We start from the raw sequence: 15,795 nt of genomic DNA, 5'->3' as shown, positions 1-15,795 counted from the left end.
CTAATAAGTAAGCATCCCTTAAAAAGGACCGTATGGTGATGGTAGGGGTTCTCCGGCCTCTTGAAAAATACACACACCCCATTATTAGGAAGCGCTTGAGCGCATCAGGAGCATAGATTGGTCCAGTTCTCCAGACAGGCTGCACCACAATAAAGAACCTCCCTCGCGCGAACGATTGTATAGGCTATATAAATATCTAACGTTACAACAGTCGTTGCATTAGCTGCATTGTTTCATCTGTAATAGTGGGAGGCAAATTGCGGTTCGTTCGGTCAGTGTAGGGGAGCGCTGCCATTATATCCACTGGGTTGTGCGAGAGATCGAACGAATGGAGGAATATACTACGGGTGGAGGAGGAACGAATGAATAAGGGATTTTAAAAGACCTGCATTAACATTGCACGCGCTTTTTTTACGACTCTCTCTCTCTATCGGGGTTCCCCCAGCCAGCAGTTGTCTTGCAGAGGCGGGGAGGCTTTAAACAATAGCGCCCGGTGGAGCGCTGGATAAAGTATCGCTGAGCGCAGAACCTCCGGCATCATCATCATCATCATCATCATTCACTACTACGAGCGTTCACCAATGGAGACGGCCACGCGCTCTAGTGTTCTTCACACATAGATTATAAAGATCCGTAGGTGTAAAATCTGACCATCATCATAATCATCATCCGTGGAAACATATTCTGCAATGATGAATTCTGCCGAGGCGGCTGAGGAAGGACCGAACGATGCAGATACGGAGCCTTTTTTCAAAACAGGTAGTTTTATTATGCTTTTGTTACAATGGATGTCAATGAGTTTATTTTATTTTACTCACCATCCGTGCATAGCCTACACCTTGAGGTTGCATTACTGAGTCAAACAGGATAGAAGCTGTCTGAACGGCATCATTTAGAGGTTTGGATATGCATCACACGCTTTACAGATATCACATTGCATACATTGTAGAGCCTGCAATGCATATGTGTGATAAAACTGCCATATTCCTCAAAAGCCAGAGTGTGATGTCCATATAGCAGTGCTTTTTATTGGCACGTTCAACGCCCTTATATTGTGTCTGGGTTATTGTGCACAAGAGCAAGGGATCCCCCTGTAAATAGGATACTTCTTCACCTGTCACTTTTTCTCACACCTTCAACACATTCTCTAATTACGTTACTATCACCTCCGGACGCGCCGGGGATCGCGCAGCGCGGCGCCGCGGCGGGCGCGGGAGTGGCTCAGCCTTTTGTCGGTCGTGACATTGATTCATGTTTCAGAGCCTGAAGCCTGTTGATTCACACAAACAGCATAGTCTCAGTACTGTACTTCCTTTACACGAGAAACAGAAAGGCTCTTTAATGTGAGAATGGGAAGCGTTTTCTGGCTTGGAGAGAGTAAAGAAGGGCATCTACTCTTCTGCATCTCATCCTGCATCCCTTCCTAATGTCAACCCTGACACATCCACCAGTTGTGGTTCAGTGATTTTATTCACTTTTATTTACTAGACACTTACCAGAGCATGAACTGTAACCCTTAAAACTGACCCACTTCTGGTTTGCCTGACAACATACGACAATAATGTATGTTCTCTATATGCAAAGCTCTGTGTTGGAATGTGAACATGCATATGTCATGCGTGCTTATGCCCTCATATATGGTGTGCACATGCTGTTTTCTGAATACAAATGTTATGTGTTGTTCACATCTAACCTTATGTCTCACAGACAGTGTTTGTTTATGTGAACTCCATACATTGTATTACATCAATATCTGCACATCATGCCAATACTTTTGTCATTTTACAATTTAGATCATTATTATATGATCAGAGCTGGCTGACCATATGTGGATCAGTGTTTGTGTAGAATACAGGGACTCTGGAGCTAGTTGTCACACTTTTCTCCCCTGTGAATATTTCTCAGAGTGGACTTATTATATTTATACATTCCTCAAAGTTTTGCTTTTGATCATTTCCATCACTGTTGGACAGGTAAAAATATACAGTTAATTTAACCCACTGTGACCCACATTTGTGACTGTATGCCCCAGTTGCAGTTTAAATTATTTGAGCAAAATTGTCACAATGAGAACCTGCTTTTAAATATCATTTAATAGGCTTTTCAGCACATTTTAAACTGTAAAACAATTATTAAGCTAAATAAAGTTATATTGGAATTTTAGTTGAGAAGAATCACAAAAATGTTCATGTCTTAGTATTCTTGTCTTGTTTTCCTTTACAAATATTTGAAATATTTTCATTTCATGTATAAATGGTGCTTTTCACCATACATATATTTTGAAGCATGCTTTACAGAAAATGCACGTTTCAAATGCTACAATCAAGCCAAAATACATTTACTTGAGAAGCAAAATGACTTGAGATATCAAGCTTTTTTTGATAAACAAATATAGATAAATATAATCCTGAAAAATGTGTCAAAATTAATTGAGTTTATACTTAAAACAAGAAAAGCATATCTGCCATTGATTAAGAAAAATAAACTTAATTCAAAAACTTCAAAAGACAGATATTTTTCTTGTTTTAAGCATAAACTCACTTAATTTTGATATACTTTTCAGAACATTAAATTTTGTATCTTATGTCGTTTTGCTTATTAAGTAGATGTATCTCAATTTAAGAATGCTTGCAGTAGATGTTTGTCCTGGAAAACAAGACAAAAATGCTGAGTAAGAAACTCATTTTAATTTAAGACAATTTCGGTTTCAAAGCAACATAAAAAACCACTGCTAGAATCAGGCATTCGTGTAATAGGACTTTTGACTCAAAAGCTTAAAGTTGATCAGTAGCCCTCAAGACTATACTGTCAGTCTGTCTCTCTGATATCTCTTTTAGCAGGAGGTGTGTGCACAGAGCAAATTCTGCTTGTCTTCACCCTGTGATTCCTCCTATGATGGAGATTCTCCGGCACATGTGCTGTTATCCAACATAGTCTAATAGTGCCTGTATTTCTGGTCTCTTCATCGGATTAGCATGATCACACTGGGTGGGATAATCATGCACAGGATTGGTCGTCTGGGAATCAGGATGTCCCTTGTCCGCAAGGATGTCAGACACTGTGAGAGGGCAGTAGAGACAGACACCGCTGTGCCAATGTGGGAGATCACAATCACTGTGTGGGGACGAGCGTCTCGTTCATGCACAGCATCCCTGCAGATGCTCATCTTGTTTGAGGTGTAAGAGGGGGGCAGAATGAAACAGAGACTGTATGTTGGTTTATGAACATTAATAATCTCATTACCTCTTACATGAGTCGAATTGATTAGATAGATAAAGAGAGAGAGAGATAGATAGAGAGAGAGAGAGAGAGAGAGAGAGAGAGAGAAATAGATAGATAGATCTCAACACAATTTGTAACAATTTTATATTTTGGCAAATTGGCAATTTTTTTTATGAATCCGTATACAACCTCATTGTATGTTTTTTGTAAGGATCTGTTTACACCCCTGTGACAGGTATGTTTTGACGGAAAGGGTTAGTGGTCCTTAATGGGTAATTTTTTCTAAAAATCATTCATTTTTGTATTATTCACATTGTACGGTTTTATACGAAATCGCCACTTCGTTTTTCCGTGAGATTGGATTGGAGATAGATTATATATATAGATAGATAGATAGATAGATAGATAGATAGATAGATAGATAGATAGATAGATAGATAGATGAACATAATGCAAAAAAAAAAAGGGGTGCTATTTGGAATTATGTAAGTGGGCAAATAAGTTGATTTATTTCAAAGTAATTGAATATGGTCAATGCCCAGAGTAACTGGAGTTGACAGAGAGTTGGCCTAAAAACCAAGAAGGTCCCTTGTGTATTATAGCTGGAATCATTTTAAGCTGCTTAGCTTGTGGGTTTCTCTTGCTTAGGCTATGGCCAAAATGTTACGCTTGTCTGTAATGTGATAAAACCACAGTCTCCTTTCTGATAATATAGGCCAATGAAATCATAGTCAAAAATATATTTTTAGAAAGTATCATAGGACTCGTAATGACTCGTAAGCCTAGATGTATATGTGTGGTCATGTGTGAGGATGATATTTATCTCTCAATGCAATGATTACGTAATGATTCCTAATCCTTTAAATGGCTATTATGCTTCTGGTGGTTTATGCTTTGCATAACTTACCTTTTGCAGAAAGTAACAACCCATAGAGTCTTTTGACATTTAAAGTTTGAGATTTGCCAAAGAACAAATGTTCACAGATCGTTGTGAAATAAATTCTTAGCTCCAACACCCCGATTTTAAAGGTCCCATATTGTACAGCTTTCTGAAGTTTTATTTTAGTTTTTGGTGTCCTTAAGAATATTTATTTGAGGTATAAGTACCAAAAACCATCTCAATATATTCTTACAGCTCCTTTCTCAGGAGCTATGCCAAGAACTGGTTGATTTTGGCCTGTATACTTAATATTCATGAGCCTCTCTTCTGATTGGCCTGTTGTTTTCTGAGTGACCCATCATTGGTGGGGGTGGGACTGAAGGCTGAGTAGTTCTGACATCACATTTATACGGAAGTCACAACGGCTCGTGAAAAGGCACAGCTACTTTATGCAGGCTGTGTGCATTTGTCTGTGGATTGACTGTTTTGAAACTTATAAGGTAGTTTCATAGCCCCTAGACCTCTGTTATCATGAAAAAAGCCAGGAAATTTCAGTTTTGACAATATGGGACCTTTAAAGAAACATATTTTGTACTGTGAAGCAAACAGCTGTTGAATTTAAGACTGCTCTTATAATATGTTCATACATTCAAAGTTCATAAAGAGTATTTCCATTTCCTGTTGGGCACCATTCAGTTTAGAAACTGTGAAAATGTAATAGCTGCACTTGAAAACATTTTTGTAATTTTTTACAGGAAAAAAAAACTGTAAAAATTATACAGTAAAAACCTGTTGATTGGTTGATTTACAAGCTACCTGTAATGATGGAGAACTCATTAATAAAAACACATAACCAGGAACAGAACAAAATAAATCTTCAGGAACAAAACTGAGTCACACCAACATGTAGCAGGACAAGACCTGACAAAGAACACAGGAAACACAGGGGTTTAAATACACAAAGGCTAACAACTAAGACACACCTGGGAACAATCAAGTAATGAATGGGGAACCAATCAACAAAAGGATTACAAAAAATGGCACAGAACAGGAAATTACATAAAAGTCCACACAAGACAGGGGACAGGCTGGGATCATGACACTACCTTACAGTAAAATGGTTTAACGTTGCATTGTATGTCATTTTACTGTAAAATACTGTCAAATTTATGTAAGTAAAAGGACATTGCCAGAAGCCTGTGACACATCATATATAGGCTAATAATATTTTATATAAATCATTTTGCAATAAATAACAAATAATTAATAATATCAATAATTTGTCTCATTTTTGTTATCAGTAATGTTCATTAGAATGTTTTGTGCAATATTTTACGTTATTTAGTTAATGTTTATTGCGTTATTTTAGTGGTGTGTGTTACCCTGACGGTATTTGACCATGTGCGACCATGTTTTGTAGACAGACCACTTAAGCTGAACTCTGATTCATCATGTGACTTACTGTTGTGCCAACTGTATTATCATGGTGGTGATCAGTACATTTTAAGGTAAAAAGCAGATTTTGGTACTTCAAGTATATTGGTAAATTACATGACTACGGTTATAAGTTAAATATTTATGCTATCCTGCAATATCTGAAACATTTTTCCGTTGTCACGTTCTTGTAGCCAAAGATAGCCTGTGATCATTTTCTGACAGTGTCAGAAATTTAGCATGATCATCTCACAGTGTGTTTGCTGCTGTGACCTTCATCTACTGACTAGCCAATAAAAAGGAAACATGAAATGGCTCTAAAACAAAACAACTCACCTCAAGCTCCATTTGTAAGATTGGCATGACAAGTTGGCCTCTTTTCCCTAGCCATGACCGCATCCATATTCTCCTCTTTCGCTTCCTCTTCTTTTTTTCAGCGCACATAAAAACCACAATTGCCAAAGTGCTATTTATCTTGGTCTATTTGTTTACCACTTGCGCATGCTAATGATGTTTTATTCTTCTATACCTAACTTGTGTCAGTTCAAGAGGTGTCATCATCGTACAGTCTACATACAGTACTGTGCAAAAGTTAATACCCCCCCCCCCCCCCATTTTTTTTTATTTTAAGTCAGTTATTTATATCTTTTGCTGTAGTGTGTCAGTATAATATCAGTTTACATTTCCAAACATTCTTTTTGCCATTAATTGTAATAATCCAGTGAGATTAATGTATGCACAAGGAGTCTGACAACAGCCAGGATGATCTGATCTCACCATCATCGAGTCCGTCTGTGATTACATGAAGAAACAGAAAAAACTGAGACAAACTAAATCCAGAAGAACTGCGGGAAAGTCTCCAAGATGCTTGAAGAAACCTTCCTGCAAAGCTACAGTAGTGAAAAGTACTGGAACTTGTGTTAAAATGCTGTAAAGTGAGAATGCTTTCAAAATAAAATCACAAATTGAATTTATTTATGATTTAACTTCTATTAACTAATTCAAATCAATATATGGTGTAACGACCCTTTGCGTTTAAAACGGCTTTTGTCCAGGTACACTAGCGCATAGTTTTTCAGGGAGTTGTCAGGAAGGTTTCTTCAAGCATCTTGGAGACGTCCCCGTAGTTCTTCTGGATTTAGTACTGTACATGTTGTACCCACTGATCTATATAATGACATGTCATTCTATATAGATCAGTGGTTGTACCCAAGTTTGTTTGATGTTGTACAGTGTGATTTGTAATGATCTTATAAGATTGCCGAAATCTCACAGTCTTAAGCAGGCATTAGGGAGTTTATGGTCATGGCTAGGGTGTTTCAAGGTGGTTGCTTACTGGACTGAGTGAAAAAGAGCCCACATCCTATTCTCTATAATATTTGGGATTCTAGATATTGCTCAATTGAAGTCCATGGGATTTTTTCATCTGCTAAGTAAAATTTTTGTCTGTTTACATAGAAATGTCCACTAATCACACCATGTCTAATCTTGTTGACTAAGTGACCCCAGTAAATTAGTAATTGTAAAAGTTTTCTTTTATTTTGGAATGAAATCCAGGATGTTTTGCTTGTGAATGTGTTCTGTGGAGACACATTGTTGAGGTTGTGGCCTGTCAACCAGAAAAAAACTTGGGAACTTGAACTTGGAAACTTGTCATGCAGCTTCCTCTAGATGTGTCATCACACATTGAACTAGAAAGCGTGTCTCCTCTTCCAAGAGTACAATAGTACACAAGTATGAAAATTAGTGGAGATAAGATGTCGTCTTCCGGGAAATCTGTTGGAACTTGATAATGACATGACCTTGGGGTCATATAACAATGTTGGACATTGAACATTGAACATAATTCATTGAAAAGAAATTGAACTACGGGAAAATGAACAGCACAGTACATAATTACTGGAGTTACTGGAGTTATAAGATAAAAGGAAAGAAATTAGCTGCTTACTAAACATATTTCACTGAGCACTGATTTTAAAAAGTGCAACTAGATCAAAACCACAACCTATCTTGTGTTATGATTTAGCTTACTGTAATCCCTGAACATATGGATTTTACAAGATGCAAAAGTTGCTTTCAACACCCGTTCCACTCAGAAGATGACTGTGCTTAAAATTTGGTCTTCAGAGAGGTAAACTTACCGCCACACACTTCATCCTCAGCAGGCCATTCTCCTGAATGAGGGCCAGAGGGGTTGCTGTAGCAACTGTTGCCAAGATTCCTGCTCAGGACTGGAGTTCTCGGAGCAGAATAGGTACATTCAGTGATTATGTTGGCCAGGACATAATGAAATCAATTTCAGAAGTATTTTTGGATTATATCCATCAGGGCAAACTCAATGGCACTTTTTTTTATTAGAATACTTTTACTTCCTGTCATTTGTCATCACTGCACCAACTGAAACGTTTTCTGTAGAAAATCTTGATGGGAGTCCAAATCTTGAAGTCCCTTCAAGATTTTCTACAGAAAACGTCTCAATCGGTGCAGTGATGAGAAAATGACAGGAAGTAAAAGTATTCTAATAAAAAAAGTGCCTCTGAGTTTGCCCTGATGGATATAATCCAAAAATACTTCTCGTGACTTGGTTTGAATAAAGATTTAAAGTCGCATTGAAACAGATGTTTCTCTCCTATTGTTACGTATATAAAAGGGAAATGACTTCTGGAACAAGAAAAAATGTAGGGTGGGACTTGTTTTTGTCCATGGGGAATTGATTAGATGGTTGTGGTTTGCTATTGGTCAATCTCATGTAAGTGACAGGTTGTTAGCCTTTGTGCCATCAGAGAAGAGATGTTGCTGCAAGAGGGAGGGAAAGTTATTTGGATTTAAGAAAACAAGGGGCACATGAATAAAAAAATAAAAATAATGATATGCACAACAAACACTGCAATATAAGAATTGTCCATTTTGATTTCATGGTGACTTTAATTTAAGCTTTTATTCACATAAAAACACACATACAGTATATTTCACATATGGTAAACACGGAATCTTGTGCCTGTTTCACGCTTGAACATGTGAACATTTGAGCTTCTGTGTTTGCCATATGTGATGTGCACTGTGTATGAGTGTTAATTGATGTAAATAAAATCCTAAATTATATCTGTTCATCATATAAAGTGATCGTATCTTGGATCAAACTGCTCAATTGATGGATTTGTTTTATGACACTTTTATGACCTTTTTGGGTCTTCTAAGTTTTGGTTATGAACTTTCAATGGAGGAACAGACACCTCCCAGGTTTCATTAAAATATCTTAATTTGTGTTTCAAAGATTAAACAAAATCTTTTGGGTTTGGAACGATATGAGGGCGAGTAAATTATGAAAAAAATAAAGAATTTTGGGTAAACTATCCCTTAATATAAACATACTAAACATAAAAATATTATAGAATTGGTTGATTGTTGATAATGTAAGGTAGATTCTATTCCACATGCCGTTAACCTAAAAACTGTTTGTAAAAATGGAAAATTATGAAATGGAACATGAATGTACATTGGACTAAAAAAAGCCAAACCCATGGGACTTCGTTTCAGAGGCCCACCACATACCATTGTTGTATATCTATGTAATATTTCAAAGCCATCTGCCATTAAAAGATATTATCAGACGCTAGCAGACTGTCTGATCACATTACACATTTCTGCTTTGAATCACAGGCTTTAGCGAGAGTGTGATTTACACAAGTGTTTTAGAGATTATTTTTAGATATTTGTTGGAATGTGATTCATCTTAAAATATTAAGGCTGTTCATCTCTTCTGCTCACCAAGATTTTTCTCTTTTTTTGTAGTTGATTTTCATTTATTTGCTATTTGATGAGATGTTACAAGTAATAGTTTTTTAGTCTTGTAGTCCATTTGTGGTGGTATTTCTAAGCAAAAAGCAACTCTTCTGAAAATAGCCCCCTTGCCTCATTCAAACCTACATTCTCCTGAATAGCCGGGCACCTATAAAATTGGGTTATATGAGATCACAGGCCAGTGTTATTGGACTGGGACCAGTTTCTGATCTCACAGCTTAGACTTACACAATAGTTCATACTAACACCAGACCTCAGCCAGAGCCAGCCATTGTTTCGGACTTCCCAGGACTGTAAGGGCCATAAACGTAGCTTTACTGGCCTTGTCACTGTTCTTGGAGTCCTTGGCAGGATTCGATCCTGTGGGGCCGTTTGGCAACTTTTTAGCAGGATTGGTTTCATTTAGTAATTGCAAAGAGCTGGCTATTTCCTGGTTCTTCTATGAGCGTTGTGTAACTGTTTATGTGGATACACCCTGATCCTGTAACATGGGAAATTCACAAGCTTCATATCACAACCCTCTCGTCAGGTTGTATGGGTGACATTTCCTGCTCTGTGTTTTAATCGTGATTCTTTTGTTGAAGGAAAATGCACACAGAGTTAGTCTGCATCACATGCATGCTTAAACCTATACAATATGTACCCCAGTGTACTCACTCATAAAACATGCAGGAAACAATGCATGCATGGCATTCTTATGAAATATGGATACAGGACTTTGTATGCAGTGGATAATTTCATGTCCTTTCATCTGACGTCTTAGATGTTACAAAGCTGTCAGTATCCACAAAGCTTGCAACGGTCTCTGGTTGTGCTGGCTAAAACAGCAATCCAGCATTTTCTATTTTATGAACACTAGTCTGTTTTTTGTTTTGTGCAAAATAAAGAAACCGTCTCAAATGCTGTAGGAATACATCATGGATGTGTTTAGGTGCTTCAGAGTTTAATTTTGAAACAACATGGTCGATCAAGTTTAATAATTAGCTGCATCCCAATTTGCATAGTTATATTATTATGCATGACAAGTACTTTGCTGATGATGGAAAAGTACTGCTGAGTATGTATGACAGACATGCGTGCAATAAAATTGCATCTTGTTTCTATGGACTATCTAGCTATCTATCTTAGCATGTAGCTAAATTCATTATTGCATAACTTTTAGATTCATGCAATCTGTAACTGTTTTTTTTTCTGCAATTGAAAAGGTTGAAAGAGAACGCAATGAATTGCAATGCATTCTGAAAAACTGAATAATAGCCTACATGTGAAAAAAATATACTGAAAAGTATTAATTACTGAATAGTTCAATGGTAATAAAAATGTGTAAAAAAAAATGATGCTCTAACATTTTAGCTTAGCAATATGCTAATGTCAAACTCCATTGAAATCAATTGTGAGCAGAGTCTACTTTGCTTTTTTGTGTGGTGTACAGTGTTCCTACCTATGCAGAGCATTACAAATCAGTCACATCTCAGCTTGGATGCTGCTTTAGAAACAGTTTCACAGTAGGCAGTGAGGCAGCTCAGTAGGTTTTGGAACAGAGCCTCTTTTGTTGTGCAAGATGTTGTGGGCAATACTAGGCCAAAAAACATTCACGTACTGTATGCACACTTTAAAATCCAAAAATATTATATAATCTGATTCTGGGCACATTTGATGTTAATGTATGACATTAACTAAATTTGAGACATCATTTAATAGTCTGACATGCTATTAAGGATATGTAGGCCTATACAGTAGTATTTGAATCGAGTCAAGATGCAGCGTTGCATTTGTTTTTTTAATTAAACAATTAGCCTAGCAAGGTTAGCAAGGTATTACTCAAATGGGGCTGAAAATAAGTACTGCAAGTTTTTTTGTCAAGACCTTTTCAAACACATCTTTGCAGATGCAAACACATCTTTCCTAAATACAGATAACAACCAATATTTTTTTCACTAGAAAATAGAGATAGAAAAATATCTGTATTAGAAAAAACTTTTATTTATTTAGTTGTACTTTGATTTGATGAAGTGTATTTAACTTGGATTGTTAATTGTTAATTCTCACATTCTATGTCAGTTTCATGTATTAGTTCACCCAAAAATGTGAAATGTGAATCATTTTCTCACTTTCATGTTTTTCCAAACCAGTGTGGCTTTCTTTTTTTCTGTGGGACACAAATGTCCTGATCTGTGAACTGATCAATAAACTCAATGGCTTTAGAAGACTTGGAATATAGTTGCATGGACCACTTTTTTGCAATACTTTGTTTGTTTTTTACTTTTTGGATATTGTGATCAAAGGCATTCTTTTTTTTCCACACATTATCTTTTGGGAGCTTGTTAGCCTCAGTCGTCATTAACTTTCATTATATTGGCCAAAACATTAATCAAAAATGTTTGAGTTTCATAAAAGGAATTCTTTATTTTTTAAAGAAATAAGGTAATACTTTTGTTCAGCAGGACGCAATAAATTAACAAAAACTGACAGTAAAGACATAGTGTTACAAAATATTTATATTTCATTTACTTAAGGAACAATATTAAGCAGCACAACTGTTTTCAAAATTGATGATAATAATAGGAAATGTTACTGGATAATGATGCTGAAAAATCAGCTTTCCATAACCAGTGTTGTGGGTAACGCAACGTGAGTTACGTAATCAGATTACTTTTTCAAGTAACATGTAAAGAAACGCATTACTTTTAAATTTACAACAAAATATCTTGAGTTACTTTTTCAAATAACTAACACAAGCTACTTTGCTTCCCCATAGACTGACACCTCTCCTGTCCCCATGTTGAGAGAAATCGTGAGTAAGTGCAGAGGCGTTGTGTGCGCTGTGTGAACATGATAATTGTAGTTCTAGACTAAATGTGAGCAGGCATTTTCTCATCTCACTTGCACAAAAACAGATTCAGTATTCCTCAAAATGAATAAAACCAGGAAATGCAAACTCAGAATATTACACAAACCTGCAGTAATTAAACATGTTAAATTAGACAAATATACTTTATGTAATTAATCTCACTGTCTCAATGTCTTTGCTCCTGACCTTTGATGATCCAATTAAACCACATAAGCAAAAATGACTTTAGATACACATTACAGTTTCAGGTTTTTGTTTTATTCCTGAAGTAAAAACTTTATTCTACTGTGTCATTTCACTTTTGGTGTGAAAGGGCCTTTACATTTGGCAAAAACATATATATTTTTAATTTGTTATAAAAAAAACTAAAAAACAAGCAAGCCCAGCCCAGGTGAGAAAGAGTAACGCAAATGTAACATAACTAATTACTTTCCATAAAAAAGTTACCTTTTTTTACACAATTAGTTACTTTTATAGGGAGTAACTCAATATTTATTGTATTACTTAAAAGTAACTTCCCCCAACACTTCCCATAACAGAAATAAACTACATTTTAAATTATATCAAAATAGAAAGCAGCTATTTTAAATTGTGATAATATTACTGTTTTCATTGTATTTTTGAAAGCCTTGGTGAGCATAAGAGACTTCTTTAAAAAAAACATGAATAAATGTTACCATCCCCAATCTTTTGAACTGTAGTGTAAATCATATTTTGTTGTGAGCTGTTGGAGGACGTTTAGCTTTAGACGGTGTCAGCACACAATAGCCTAGATCAAGTTGTAAATGGGAATTGACTGTGTTTAAGAGTGTTTAAGGAGCCTTGTCCTCGTGTGTGTGTGTGTGTGTGTGTGTGTGTGTGTGTGTGTGTGTGTGTGTGTGTGTGTGTGTGTGAGGGAGTGTGAAATGGTGTCTCCACTCTAGCAGGGGCTGCGGAAAGTCAGTTCTCACAGTAAATTTAACATGCCATGTTCAGCATCATACTCTTCCACTCAGGTTTAATAGTTTATGTAGCCTGCAGATGAGAGCGAGCAAGAGACATGAAATGCAGACATAAGCAGTGCAAAGACCTTTTTAGGCAGACTCATACAGACTCAACAGATGTACCTTAGTATCGGGGGGTGTGTGCATTTGTTTGTGTGATCAAGTGCATGTGCCACATCTGTGAGCATGCAGCTTGTGTGTATACTGTATATGTTTCTGCTGTCTATATGTGTTTAAGTGTGATTGAACTTTTCTCCACCGGCTGCCCCGGTGCCCAGCTGTCGGCTATGGGATTACAGAGCAGGCAGATTACACCACTAATGAATCTAAACAGAAGGAGACGTGCCAACAGCTGGGTATCCCTGCCCCCTGCTCGATGACCTACTATATTTCCCATGCAGTCAGTATTATGCTTAATACTGTTGTCTGTCATTCAATGTTTACAGAATGCATGTGTCCCTTGTGATCCTTACACAAAATGTACAGAGCAGCAATGGTAGTAGCACGCCCACACACCATCCTGTTTATTCATATATTGACCAAGAAAAACAATGTTGTTGTAATGTTTTTATGCTATATTTGCACACATTTGAATTCAAAGGTGCTGTAGTGAATTCAATGATTAATTCCGCCAGCCAATGTCTGCTTGAGCCACACATAATATAGTACAACAGTCAAGTAAATACTCCATAGGAAAATAATTTTTTTACGATGACTTTTAAAGACAACCTTACTGTAAGCTACAAGGTTGTTAATCGATGGTATTTGCTTCAGTTGAAGACGTAAGACTGCATTATTTCAACTTAGTTTTAAAGTCCCCCTGTAGTCAATAATGTTATCCCTTAAAACTCATCTTTGATCACCAAAATGACATATTAAAACGTTTTTTCCTTGAAAAAAAATCTACATGCCTTAAAATAGCTTGAATGTAACTCTACACCCTTGCCTCATTTAGTATACACAGTTCTATGAATATGCAAATTACCCCGCCTCCACTCACTCACACCAGCTCAGAGATCCACTCGTTGACGATCACAGGTTGACCTGATTGGTTACAGGGTAGTTTGTCACGTCAAAAAAACACCAGCGATTTCAAACCGTGTTTTTGAGACTGTCTTTGGTTCACTGCAGTTTTAAGGAGAAAATACTCAGCATTTGTACATAGTTTGTCTTAAAGCATATTAAAAGCACCACATAGACATATAATATATAATAATAATAATAGTTTTTATTTCAGGAATACATGGCCTCTCGGCCCATAGTTACAAAGTTACAATAGCATGACAGATGCTCTTTTTTTCATTCCATGATATATGTAAAGTGCTAATCTCCATGCATGCTTTGATTTACAAACCTGTGACACATCAACACAAAGACATATAAACAACATTAAAAGCTTGATTTTCACCTCAGGGGGACTTTAAAATAATTGTGTTTAACAGCCAAATTTGTGGTGATGCTGTACAAAACCCATGATGCCAGTGCAGAAAATTCCACCAATTAGAGAGCAAAATGCATCAAAAGATCTCGTAACTCCGCCCACTCCCATGAAGCACCCCAAATGACATAATCAAGTCTGTCTCCCTCGTTTATATACTGTCTATGGTCTCCCTACTGTTTCAAAATACTTAAATATGTGAATATATGCATATTTTGCAATAAACTTAGAATATATATATTAGTTCTGTCCATTTTATTTCGAAATTCAAACAATAAATAACGTGACCGTTTTGGCGCTTGTAAATGTGACGTGACAGATCGCTGCGGCACGTGAATCCTTCTCTCTCTTGTCTTTACTAGCCTACTAGTTAATAGTAAATAACAACGAATGAACAATAGGTATGTTAAAAGATGCAGTATAACTTATCGAAATGTATATGCCTCGTCATACATAATATCGACCATTCAGTGTTTTTCATCCGCGGAAGAGTCAACAAAACAGCTGAACAATATGTCACATAACGTCACGTTTACCTCAGGAAAGCCATTTAATGAGCATGGCAGTATTTTGCTAAATATATGTACTAGGCTATTTTACGTATTTATTATATTTTTAATTATATCATTAAAAAAATATATAACGTTATAATAAAAAACGCATTAGGCCTAAAGGGCTCTCTCTGTATGTTTACAGCATTAGGTGAGATTTTTTTTTTCTTGAGAAAAATTAACATGTAATATTTATCAAAATTAATCGATACTGAATCAAGATTGGAATCAAATCACAAGAATTAAACTGAATTGAAATCGTGAAATTTGTGTCAAGCAATAATAAAAACAGTAGCTTACCAGTTATTGTACCATGTAAACATTGTAACGTCACCAAACTTACTAAAATTCTGTTTAGTTACCAAGTGTTTTGAAAATCACAATAGTTACACTTATTGTAATGCAATGTTTTTTTTTTTTTTTACATTCCCCTTCCATTATTCTCACTCCAAGCTGAACTCAAAAGTTGGCAGCCCACATAGTCTTGTACCTTTATACTTTTGTCTTATTTTCAAAATTTTTTTGTTTCACTTCAAAGTTTGTAATGTTATGATTCACCTCATTGCAGGTTGGCTTGGTTCATGGCTTAAAATGCTTTAACAAAGACTTTTTTGAAATCCCTATGGGAGAAATGA

At 36.2% G+C, this 15,795-nt stretch overlaps 1 protein-coding gene across 1 annotated transcript in view; it reads left to right on the top strand.

Annotated features, from left to right (window-relative positions):
* Positions 1 to 112: 112 nt before the first annotated feature.
* Positions 113 to 15,795, top strand: part of kalrnb (kalirin RhoGEF kinase b) — an 84,859-nt gene continuing 69,176 nt past the window's right edge. The window contains exon 1 of the mRNA XM_082137469.1: positions 113 to 759. Coding sequence (XP_081993595.1) covers positions 690 to 759 — 70 coding nt within the window. The 5' untranslated portion in view covers positions 113 to 689. The remainder of the gene's footprint in view (positions 760 to 15,795) is intronic.

Source organism: Leuciscus leuciscus (genome assembly GCF_965113295.1).
Source record: "Leuciscus leuciscus genome assembly, chromosome: 14".
NCBI lineage: Eukaryota > Metazoa > Chordata > Actinopteri > Cypriniformes > Leuciscidae > Leuciscus > Leuciscus leuciscus.
Note: the sequence above shows the minus strand (reverse complement) of the source record. Positions and strands in the feature narration are given on the sequence as shown.